Raw genomic sequence first — 12564 nt, 5'->3', positions numbered from 1 at the left:
GTTCATAGTTGTTCTTATGTTCAAGTACAATTCATAGATGTAAACATTTTCATTACAGAATTTACTTTTTTCACTCAAAAGTTCTTATCCTATTATTTATATTATTTTACTGGTTATTTTACCCACTTTCTATCATATTAGGCTGTACATGGAACTGAACTAAAATGAGTTTGACAGCCCTGCTCTAAAACAGAGAAAAGTTTGTAGTTGTCATTATTTATAGGTTCTTATGTTATTACTTTACTTCATCATATGGGTCTGAATATGGAACCTGAACTAAACTGAGTTTTCACCCCTGCTCTAAATGCAGGGTCATACACAGACTTATTAAATGAGATAAACCCTGATATTATTTATTGACTCTTTACATGAATCCAGATTCACTGACTCAACACTTGAATGCTTTTGATTACCCATGATGCCTTGCCTGGTCCCTGCAGAAGCTGGAGCTGCAGATTTCGGAGCTGCCGCTTCGTACACCGTGGGTTCGATCCTCCTCGATACCGAGGAGCTGAAGCTGGCGCTGACTCAGGAGTGTCGAGTCTGGAAACGAGCCTTCGGGGCCGCCTTGAACCGCCGGGCATCCGCCGACATGAACCACGTCTTCTCCTTCGTCGACGGGATGACGAAGCGTCTGCAGCGGCCAATCACAGACCTGGAGGATGTCAGAGGGGCCATGGCGGCGCTCAGAGAGGTGAGAGTTGGACATGTTGTGACTGGACCCAATGAGAATTTATTACCTCTGCCAAGGAGGTGTTTTCATCTGCCAAGGAGCATTTGTCTGTTTATTTGTCTGTCTGGTTAGCAAGATAAGGAAATTTTCAGGAAATGTTGATACTGGCACAAGGAGCAAATGATCACATTTTGGGTGGTAATCGAGGGGCGGCTGATCTTCCTTGGTGGATGTCTGTGCTCTCTACATTTACAGTCACAAGATCATGTTTATAACCACCTGTCTTCTACACTTTCTCTGACAAAATTCAACCACATGTTCTTTTAACGTAAAGAGAAGTGATACATAGTCTGAGTCTCTTATTTTTCAGACACAAAGACTTTCAAGGACTCACCACATACAAGCTATTTAACCCCCCCCATCTCCGTCTGCCTCACAACACTCTTCTTCGCGGCTTCCTGTCCCCCTCCCATAACCAAATCCATTGAAAAAGTTTCACATCACTGACCACAATGGACTGTGTTTAGAATGTCTTATGTCATATGTATGTGATGTATGTGCTTGCATTATCTGCACTGGAATTCTTTCAAAGGATTTGTGTTTGGACGCATGCGCACGCAGGGACCGGCAGTGAGCGAAAGCTGCAAAACAAATCTACCCACGGGTACAAATAAAGTCACCTTCAACCTTGAGAGTTAAAATACATAATGTTTAGCTTCCAGTCCAGTTCTTTCCATAATTATATCTGCCAAGGAATGGCGGAGGTAATGTTTTCATCAGAGTTGTTTGTTTGTCTGTGTGCAAGATAACTCAAAAAGTTATGGATGGATTTTGATGAAATTTTCAGGAAATGTTGATACTGGCACAAGGAACAAATGGTTATATTTTGGTGGTGATCGGGGGGTAGGGAGGGGGAAGGGGGGTAGATCTGCCGTGGCAGAGGTCTGTGCTCTGAGTGCTTTTGTAGTTGAGTATTGACTCCCACAAACACACACGTCTTCTTACACATTATCCTTGATTTTAAAGTTAGGTGTGAAATTGTGGTGTTTTTTTTGGGGGGGGGCTGGAACGGATTAATGGCATTTTCATTAATTTTGACATGTGAGCAAATTGAATTAGGAGCTCGTCACGGAACTAATTAAACTTTTTAGTCATGGTACCACTGTACATATCGTTGCTGTCACGCAGAAACCTCGTACGTCCTTTTTTTTTTTTTTTGTCATAAAACGATTCTCTTGGTCAGTCTTCACATTGGCCTGACAGTTTAGAAATATTTAACAGATGAAAAGTGCTGAAATCTCTCAACTTCATTCATTTATGTAGAGTATGCGCCATTTTTCCATTTTCCTGAAAAATACTGTTTCGGACAAGATATGACAGACATGTTCACCTTTGTCTACCATATTGATGAAATATTCATTAGTTCTGTTTGGATTTTTCTGTATCTGTCTGTCTGTCTTTATGAGTTGTAATATAGTGCCTTATTTGGAAGTCCTTTACTCCTGCATTTTAACACAAACATCTGTACGTTTTACATTTTCAAAGCAGGTTTAAACATCCCTCAGAATCCTTCTGCAGGTTTTTAACTCCATCTCAGACTCTGGACTTTGTAAAGAGTCTGTCCTTCTACTTTCACCGTAGTGTCCTGGATGTCTATTGAAGGAAACTAAACGTGGACTGTGACGCCTCTGTGGTTCTTCGTGGTTTCATGGCTCCTTCATTCATCTCCCAAATGTTTTATGTTTGAGGTTCGGGAGGTGGGGATTGGTATCGACGCCACCATCGGTCCAGTGGACGAATCTTTCGCTCTACTCAACAAACACGAGCTGTTCTTAACGACGGGAACGCGGAGCTAGTCGACGGTCTGACTTACGCCTGGAAAAACCTGGACGCTCTGGTACGACTGCAGATGTCAGCGTCCTCGTTGTCAGTCACATGGTTCCGACCAGGCGCCTGATCCATTGGTATGTCTGTGTTTCCAGGTGGTGCAGAACCAGAACACTCTGCTGAAGATCCAGCCCAGCATGAAGGCCGACCTGCTGTCATCGGTGCAGAGCTTCCAGAGCAACGTTCAGACATTCTGCAGCGAATACAACGACCGGTACAAACTGAACGACCAACACACAGGACGATGATGGAGAACACTGGTCCAACACTGCACTACAGATCAGGATTGAACCCTTTCATACCCAGTGTTCTTCTATTCAACAGCTGTTCTCTTGTATATTCATGGGTTTGGTTTATTTTAGTTCCAGATCAGCCAACACAGTGGACGCTTGTGCATCATCCCATACACTGACACCTGTTTGGCCAGTCATGGTAGTGCATTTTTTTTTTTTTTTTTTTACTCATAACCAAGATGGCCGACAGGGAGTCAGAAATGCTGAACATCCCAGGAATATTTCTAAATCCATCTATTTCAAAACACCCCTGAAGGTAGAAAAAATATGGAAGTATCAAGTAACATCTAAGGATTAATATCATTGGTCAAAATTCCACGTTATTTTATATCCTACTATGTAATGCACGTTCTGTGTCCGTCCGATTGATGTTGCAGCACAGGAGGGCGTTTCTACGGATTTTCCTCAGCCTTCACAGGCCCGATCACCGCCAAACTCGCCAAATGAATAGAAACATTACCTGACTAATCTACTAGGCACAATTTTATGTCCGTATTCAAATGTTTAGGTATGCTGGGGGATTTTAGCCTCTCATGCTATCGTACAATGGCACCATGGGTATAATGCTGCTAGTTGGAAGAAATTTGCAATTAATCCCATGTCAACTGAAATTGGACGCCATGCATCACTGGTCGTTTTTCCATTGACCCTCAAATTGCGCGAATATAACTTGCACATAAAAATTTACCTAATGGAAAAACGCACAATTCACCAAACTCTAGTTTATCGATTAAAAGTTTCTGCACTGGCAAGAGGTGATTTTTTTCGGGCGCAGCACAAATAGTATATCATGCAAAACTGCAATGGAAAGACCTTTTTTTGCAACTAGAGTCATGTGAATTGAGAAAAACCCCAGATGTTTATTGACGTTACAACAATAGAGAAGAAGAATTTTAAAAGAACATGTGTCTGTATGTGTGGACACACCAGGAAACCCAAACATTTTTCAAATTTAGTATGAGATAGAGTGGTAATGTATAATACTAATGAATATGTCTGTAAAATCAACACCATATTTACGTTCGTCTCCATGTTTATGGAATGACTTCTCATGTCACCCTCGCGGCAATAAATAAACAAATCAACGTATTTGTGATTTAATGAAAAAAAACGACATTACGCACTTCTGTTTTTTCAACATTTAGTAAATATTGGCAAATTTTTGTGCAGATGTCCAATGGAAAAAAGCCACTACTGCTGTATTTTGACTGTAATTCATACCATTCCTGTAACTTTACTGTTCTGCATAAACCTGATCTGCATTAACAAGTTTTTAAACAACTAAAAGTAGTTTTTTGCATATTATCTCCATAAATTAACAGGTAGTATTAGAATATGTTAAAATATGAGAAAGTGTCAGATTAGCAGCATTAAAAAAATGCTATTTCATAGTTTTCACACAGTTTATCATAAAAAAATACTCTTGAGGAATTAATAAAATTCAATTTAATTTAACTTCCTGATATTAGTTTGTTAATATGTATTTCTTTGCTTCAATAGTTGAACCCATGTCCAGCTGAGTGGACATTTATGTAACTCAATGAAAAATAGGTTGATAAAAAAATTAAATTGCATTGTTTTTTTCATATCTAAAGACGAATAAAAACAAAAATCTTGACTCAGGTTCTTATAATTCATGCGTCAAGGGTTAAACACAAATAATCATGTTTTAATACCACAGTGTCATCTGCGTAAAAGCAGATGTCCTCTTTCTAATATGAGGACTGTGTTTGTCCTTATTTATGTTTATGTTTAGCATTTGGCAGACGCTTTTTTCCAAAGCGACTTACAGGGAAAACCAATAAATCACTCAATCAATCAAATTTTATTTATATAGCCAGATCACAAAAAAGTTATCTCATGACATTTATATAGAGTTGGTCAAACCAGACTGAAGCCAATTTACAGAAACCCAACAGAATCCTCCAGGAGCAAACACTAGTGATGGTGACAGTGGAAGGAAAAACTTCCCTTTAACAGCAGAAACCTGGAGCAGACCCAGACTGGAGGATGGACGAGTGACAGGACCAGCTGGGGTTAAAGAGAGAGAGTAAAGAAAGAGAGAGAGAAGAGAGAGCGATAGAGATAGAGACTGGGGGAGAGGGGGAGAAGGGGGGAGTAGGGGGATGACACATGGAGGCAGGTTGAGGATAGTGAGTGGATGATGATGAAGGCAGGAGAGAGGCAGGACCACCGCAGCAGGTCCAGAGATGATCCTGGGAAAGTCTGTGATATCCTGGAAAAACCTTATTAGAATATTTAAGATGGAATGTCTGACAGTGCTAGGATAGTAGGTGCTCTCAGAAGAGCTGGGTCTCAGGAGCTTCTTGAAGATAGGCAGGGACGCCTCTGTTCTTGTAGCACTTGGTAGAACGTTCCACCAACGTGGAACGACCCATGAAAAGAGCCTGGATTGTCTTGTACAAGGTCTGGGGACCACCAGACTACGTTCCCCAGACGAGCGGAGTGGTCGTGGGGCACATAAGCTTTTATCAGTGCACCTAAGTAGGTAGGAGCAGACCCACTGAGAATTTTGTAGGCTAGGATTAAGGATTTGAATTTGATGCGGGCAGCTATGGGTAGACCATGGAACTCAATGAGTAAGGGGGTGACATGTGCCCTTTTAGGGTGAGGTAAGGGGGTGACATGTGCCCTTTAGGTGAGTAAGGGGGTGACATGTGCCCCTTTAGGCTGATTGAAGACCAGATGTGCTGCTGCATTCTGGACCATCTGTAGTGGTCTGACAACACAAGCTGGGAGACCTGTTAGAAGAGCACTGCAGTAGTCAAGGAGGGAGATAACCATAGTCCTGCACCATGAGCTGGGTGGAGATAACCATAGTCTGCACCAGGAGCTGGGTGGAGATAACCATAGTCTGCACCAGGAGCTGGGTGGAGATAACCATAGTCTGCACCAGGAGCTGGGTGGCCTGTTGGGTTAGGTATGGGCCTGATCTTTCTTAGGGTGAACAGAGTGAAATGACATGATCGGGTGACAGAGGTCTGTCTGTGAAGGTCAACTGATTATTGATCATGACTCCCAAGTTACGTACTACACTGGTAGGAGCCAGAGGTATGGAGTCAATACTGATGGAGATGTCCTGCTGTATGGTTGGCTTAGCTGGGAAGAGCAAGCAGTTCAGTTTTGGACAGGTTCAGCTGAAGGTGATGGGCTTTCATCCATGCAGATCTGTCAGAGAGACAATCTGATATTCACACTGAGACTGTGGAGTCATCAGGTGGAATGCCAGATAGAGCTGGGTATCATCAGCATAGCAGTGATATGAGAAGCCGTGTGAGTGGATGATCTGACCCGAGTGAGGTGGTGTATATGGCAAAAAGGAGGGGGCCCACACAGAGCCTTGGGGGACCCCCGTGGTGAGGGTGTGGAACTGCAGATGTGTGCCCTAGCCAGGACACACTGAAGGACCGACCAGTGAGGTAAGATTGAAACCCGGAGTGGGCGTGGCCTGTGATGCCCATGTTCCAGAGGTATGGATAACAGGATATGGTGACTGACAGTGTCAGATGCTGCTGATAAGTCCAGTAGAATGAGTACTGAGGACTTGGCTGCTGCTCTAGCCTCTTTCAGGGCTTCTGTCACAGACAACAGAGCCGTTTCAGTGGAGTGGCCGATTTTGAAGCCAGATTGGTTGATGGTCAAGGAGGTTATTTTGGGAGAGGAATTCTGTGACCTGTTTGAAAACCGCCCTTTCGATGGTCTTAGAAAGGTATGGGAGGAGTGAGACTGGTGGATAATGCTCCACTTGAGTGGGGTGAGGGAAGGTTTTTGAGTAGTGGTGTTACCTGCGCTTGTTTAAATACTGTAGGAAATGTTCCTGATGTCAGTGAAGCATTCATCACATGTGTGATTGGTGCTGTGATAGTAGGGGGCAACAGACTGTAAGAGGTTGGATGGAATAGGGTCCAACAGGCATGTGGTAGGACTGCTAGAGGAAAGGAGTTTAGACACCTCGTTCTCTGTGAGGGGAGTAAATGAGGGGAATGACGCAGTTGGGCTTTTGTCAGTTGAGTTAGAAGTACCCATAGTCAGGGAGAGGAAGCAGTGTGTGATGATGATGATGATGATGATGAAGGAGGCATGCAGTCTATGGGTGGATCGATGAACTGACTGCTGATAGTAGACACTTTATTTGTGAAAAATGAAGCAAAATTATCTGCTGTCAGGTTGGTAGTGGGTGGTGGAGGCGGAGGGTTGAGTAGTGTTTTAAAGGTTGAGAATAGTTTCCTGGTGTCGGTGGCAGAATGAATTCTGTTCTTATAGTAAACCTTCTTCGCAGCAGTGACACTGGATGAGAAGGATACTAACAGTGACTGGAATGGGATCAGGTCAGAAGAGCTTTTTGTTTTGTGCCATTTCTCTCTGCGGCTCTGAGGTTGGTACGCAGCGACCGGAGGGTATCATTGAGCCATGGGTGGGACTGGGAGGATGGAGCGGGTCTGGTAGATAGAGGACAGACTATCCAGACAGGAGCTAAGTGTAGAGCACACAGACTCAGTGGCATCATTAACCTCTAAGGAGGAAAAAGTGCTGGGGGGAGGGAGAGCGGAGGCTACGACAGTGGAGAAGTGGGTGGGGGACAGACCATGGGGGAGGGAGCAGAGTGTTTTTCAGGGAGAGACCCACTGAACTGAATGAAATAGTGGTCAGACAGGTGTACAGGTGTGACTGTGAGGGCATCTGTGATTTCAGGTGAAAATGAGATGGAGCTCTTTACCACATTTGTGGGTTGGAGGACTGTGAACCCGCTGTAGCTCAAAAGAGAGTATTAGTGACATGAAGTCTGAGAAGCTGGGATTGTCTAAGTCAGGGGTCTCAAACTCAGATCCTCGAGGGCCGGTATCCTGCATGTTTTAGTTGTTTCCCTCTTCCAACACACCTGACGGTCGTTATCAGGCTTCTGCAGAGCTTGATGGTAGGCTGATCATTTGAATCAGGTGTGTTGGAAGAGGGATACATCTAAAACATGCAGGATAGTGGCCCTCGAGGACCGGAGTTTGAGACCCCTGGTCTAAGTGGATGTTCATGTCACCGAGGACTAGCATGGGGCAGTCATGCTCTGGGATGGAGGAAAGCAGAGTGTCCAGCTCATCAGGAAAATCACCCAGTTGTCCTGGTGGACGATAAATGACAGTTATGTACAGTTTGACTGGTGCTGTCACTAGGATGTACGGTATTCAAAGGAGTTGTATTGACTGAAGGTAGGAGTTGATTGTATTTCCATTTGATGGAAATTAACAGACCCACACCACCTCCTCGCCCAGATGGACCAGAGGTGTGGGAGAATGTGTGGTTGGTAGAAAGTGTGGCTGGGGTTGCATTGTTTTCAGGTTAATCCAGGTTTCAGTCAGAGCCAGGATGTCCAGTGCGTGGTGGTTGGCATAGGCAGCAATAAATCTGCTTTGTTCACTGCAGATTGGCAGTTCCATAACCCTACAGAGAAGGACGCACCAATGGCTGAGGTGTATATTAATGGGCGGAGATTGGTGATATTACGATGCCTTTAGGAGTGTGAAACCCCATACGCGAACCGAAAATAACAGGAATGGGGTAGTGACCAGTAGAGAGATTGTTCCTCAGAGGTGAGCTGGTGTGAGTGAGGGGTGTAAGCTGTCATTAGTGAGGGGCTGGGAGAGGAGGAGAGAACAGCTGGTGTGGTATTCAGTCTGACTACAGGCTGTACAGGAGACTCTGAAAGTGGTGATGTTTGATGTGACCAGCAGGGGGAGCAGGTGACTGCAGCAGAAGAGGGAGAGCATAGTCACATAGTTATTTTAAGCTGAACTGATGATCACGTTCGTTTGCCTCATATGTTCAGGGGCCCCGGCGTTGAGGGTTTGGATCCGGCCGACGCCAGTGAGCGGCTGCAAGTTTTTCAGACCGAGTTCGATCAGCTGTGGAGGAAATACATCACGTATTCTGGAGGAGAGGAGCTGTTCGGTCTGGTCGTTAACGGTAGGAGCGGACGTCTGATAGGACACGTCCTCGGGTCGTCGGCCTGGGTTTGACCTCCTCTTTGTCCCTGTAGAGTACCCGGATCTGCAGAGGATCAAGAGGGAGCTGTCTCTGCTGGCAAAGCTCTACAGTTTGTACAACGCCGTCATCGACAACGTCAGCGGTTACTACGACATCCTGTGGGCCGACCTGAACATCGAGAAGGTCAACACCGAGCTCCAGGACTTCCAGAACAGGTTTGACACTTTGGTCCCTCCTTTGGCGTCCACATGGATGTTTGCTCATAGATCCACAGGTGTCAAACATGCGGCCCGAGGGCCAAATCCAACCCACCAAAGGGTCCAAGTCTGACCCCTGGGATGAATTTTTGAAATATAAATATTACACTAACAATCCTTTTAGTTCAGGTTCCACATTCAGACCAATTCAATCTCCAGTGGGCAGGACTAGTCAAATACTATCAGAATAACATATAAATATGACAACTTCAAATGTTTCTCTTTGTAAATGTAAATATTTTCATGTATTTACACTAAAACAAAGTATAATTTAGCAAAAAAATGTGAACAACCTGAAATGTCTTAAGAAAAGTAAGTACAATTTTAACAACATTCTGCCTGTTGCTAAATGTTTTGTGTGTTTGCAGATCCACTGTGATCTGTAAGTTGTAATGTACATGTGGAAATGATAAACTGAGGCAGAATAGTGTTAAAATTACACTGATTTTTTCAGTTTGTTCATATTGTTCACATCTTTTGAAAGGATTGTTTGTAGATGTAAACCTTTTCATAATGTAAATGAACCTTTTTTGCTCTAAAACAAAGAGAAAAGTTTGGAGTTGACATTTATATATTAATCTGTTATTATTTTACTAGTTTGGCCCACTGCAGATCAAATTTAGCTGAATGTGGAACTGAACTAAAACGAGTTTGACAGCCCTGACTTAAATAATTACAGTCTCTGGTCCCAGGATCTGTTTTCTGTACGAGTTCCTAAAGTCAGAACAGAACTGGGAAAAGAAGCTTTTAAATATTCTGCTCTTTCTGCCTGGAACAACTGACAGAAGAGCAAACTGAAGGACCTGCTCTGTTTAATCCATTCAAAGTCATTTTAAATCAATGGGAAAAGGATCACTGTGGATATAGATGTTTTCTGATGGATTGAATCAGGTTCTGCTTTGAGATACTTTAAATCACAGGTGTCAAACATGTGGTCTGGGGGCCAAAACCGACCCGCCAGTTTCCAATCTGGCCCACAGGATGAATTTGCAAAGTGCAAGTTAGAGCATCATACTCAGAAATAATATCATAATAACCTATAAATAATGACAACACCAATTTTTTCTCTTTGATTTAGTGCAAAAAACATTAAATTATGAAAATATTTACATTAACAAACTATCCTTTAAAATGTGAATAACCTGAACAAATATGAACAACCTGAAATGTCCGAAGAAAATTAAGCACAATTTTAACAATTTTCTGCCTGTTCCTAATGTTTAGTGTCTTTGTAGATCTGACCTGCAATGCGTATATATAAATGATAAGTCGAGGCATAATATTGATAAAATTGTTCTTATATTTCTTAACAAATTCCATTTTTTTTTCAGGTTATTCACATCCTTTTGTTTGGATAGTTTGTAAATGTAAATATTGGCATAATTGAATGTTATTTTTTGCACTAAAACAATTTGGAGTTGTAATTATTTATTGGTTATCATGCTGTTATTGTACTGGTCCGGCTCACTTCAGATTAAATTGGGCTGAATGTGGCCCCCCGGAAGAAAATGAGTTTGACAGCCCTGTCATAGATGATTCTGGACCTGTTTGGAAGGACAGAAATCAAATATTAGGCCTAAATTCTATACATGGAAGTTTCCAGTAGAATGTGGAAGATCCAAGGAAAAGTTTTGTTTTTTTTTTAATTCCAAAAACTATTAAATTCTGATAGCAAGATTTCAAAAAGCTGTATCTTGGAAGTGTTTAAAGTTAAAGGCAGAATGTAACTGAGAAAAATATCAAGTATGACACAAAGTTTATGATGGGAGTAATGCTGCGTTCCAGGCCATTTTTTCAGCCCGTAAGTCACAACTTCAAACCACGACTCATGACTTTGTAACGTTCCAGGCAAGTCACACCAAACTGCCTGAGTGCAAGGAATTATGGGAGTTAGATGTAAACAAACCAGCATGGTGGAGCGTACGTTATGTTCATTTACAATCATTTTCTACGGCCAAAGGTGCTCGCTCCTTGGTTATTTGAGAGGAGTAAAAACGGTGCATAAGGCAAGAGAAGCTGTTTAAATTTATTCTTGTACTCACTGGACTGAAAACTAGCTAACGCTAGAGCAGCTGCTGATTATGCAGAAGATTTGCAGATAAATAATATCAGAGCAATACCTTGTTTTAATAAACAATCTCTATAAACACCACATCCACAGGGGCGCCATTGCAACGTGACATCAGAACTTGTAACTGGGAGTACATCGATCTAGTACGGGTTCAGGGTGGAAGTCACAGGTTTGACTGACATTCCAGTGCATTTTCACCGGTAGAAGGTTGGAAAAACACCAGTTACAGGTGGACTGGAACGCAGCATAAATTCACTCATCTAATTTGCATGTTGTCATGCCTCAGGGCGGTGGCCATATTGGATTGGATAAACTGTAAACATATTTATATGGAAGTTTTCTTTAAGTTTTTGTTTTTTTGTCATCTTATCCTTAAAATGAATGAACTTAAACATTAGTAGAAAGTAAAATGCAGTACGTTTTAGTATCTTTTTATCCAAATCTGTCCTTATATATCCAAACTAAAAACTAAATAAACTTTACTTGGTTACTAAAGGAGCTCAGGACCACGCCTTTAAACTGGATTTTCTTCTTCCCTTTGAATAGAAACATGCCCTGAAATGGTGTTAAGGGGCACCATCTGTTGGTGGAAGGTGGAAGGTGGTAACAAGATTTGATTACTCAATCTGGAGCTGTGGTCGGTTTCATTGGTCTGCAACTTTGGCGCTTAAAGTGTTAAGTGACACTGGTACAAGATAAGCAGGAATAAACACCATAATATTACCTCTGTAAGGCCTTTTTTAAATATTGTCCGGGAATTTAACTATTTATTATAATATTATCCTCTGTATTTTTGCATTTGTCAGTATAAATCATGTATTGTCCTATATTTAATTCACTAATCATATTCAGTAGATGTTCATAAACACTCAGAGTAAATCCAAAGATTATATTAAAAATGGAGTAAACTGAAGAAAATGTAACTTTTTCAACAAAATATGACATTGAACATAAAATCAAGCATCTACAACCACTGTCATTTATCAAACTACTTGAGTTTTACTGGTAAATCAGTTTTTATTTTACTGTGTTCTTATACTATTTTGTTGATTTATTATTCATTTTTGTTCATTTGAGTCATTACTTTGGCATTTTCTGTTCTGTTTTTTTGGGCTTAATCTATTCTTTTTAGTCAATTTTATGCTTATATTATTATTATTATTATTATTATGTATCTGATGACCATGAAAGTATGACCCATGTGGGGCATGAAGGGAAGAGCATGTATTTGTTTGGTCTGTCAAGCATGATTACATTCATCCAGTGGTAGTGAACTGCAGCCTTCACATTGTAGCATCGTCTGCTAGCAGTAGAAATTTCACGAATGGCAGCAGAACCACTTCCGAAAATGGAGTATGGTGGCAGGGATGAAGAATTCAAAGTAGA

General features: G+C 41.9%; 1 protein-coding gene across 1 annotated transcript; it reads left to right on the top strand.

Moving 5' to 3' along the window:
• Window positions 1–418: 418 nt before the first annotated feature.
• LOC115411673 (dynein heavy chain 5, axonemal-like) lies at window positions 419–11287 on the top strand. Its single transcript, XM_030123885.1, has 7 exons — window positions 419–694; window positions 2271–2310; window positions 2422–2570; window positions 2656–2774; window positions 8693–8829; window positions 8903–9065; window positions 11269–11287. Exons 1-7 carry the CDS (start codon window positions 419–421, stop codon window positions 11285–11287), a joined length of 903 nt encoding a protein of 300 aa, XP_029979745.1.
• Window positions 11288–12564: the final 1277 nt, after the last annotated feature.

This window comes from Sphaeramia orbicularis, chromosome 20 (genome assembly GCF_902148855.1).
Source record: "Sphaeramia orbicularis chromosome 20, fSphaOr1.1, whole genome shotgun sequence".
Lineage (NCBI taxonomy): Eukaryota > Metazoa > Chordata > Actinopteri > Kurtiformes > Apogonidae > Sphaeramia > Sphaeramia orbicularis.
This window is presented reverse-complemented; position numbering and strand designations above follow the sequence as displayed.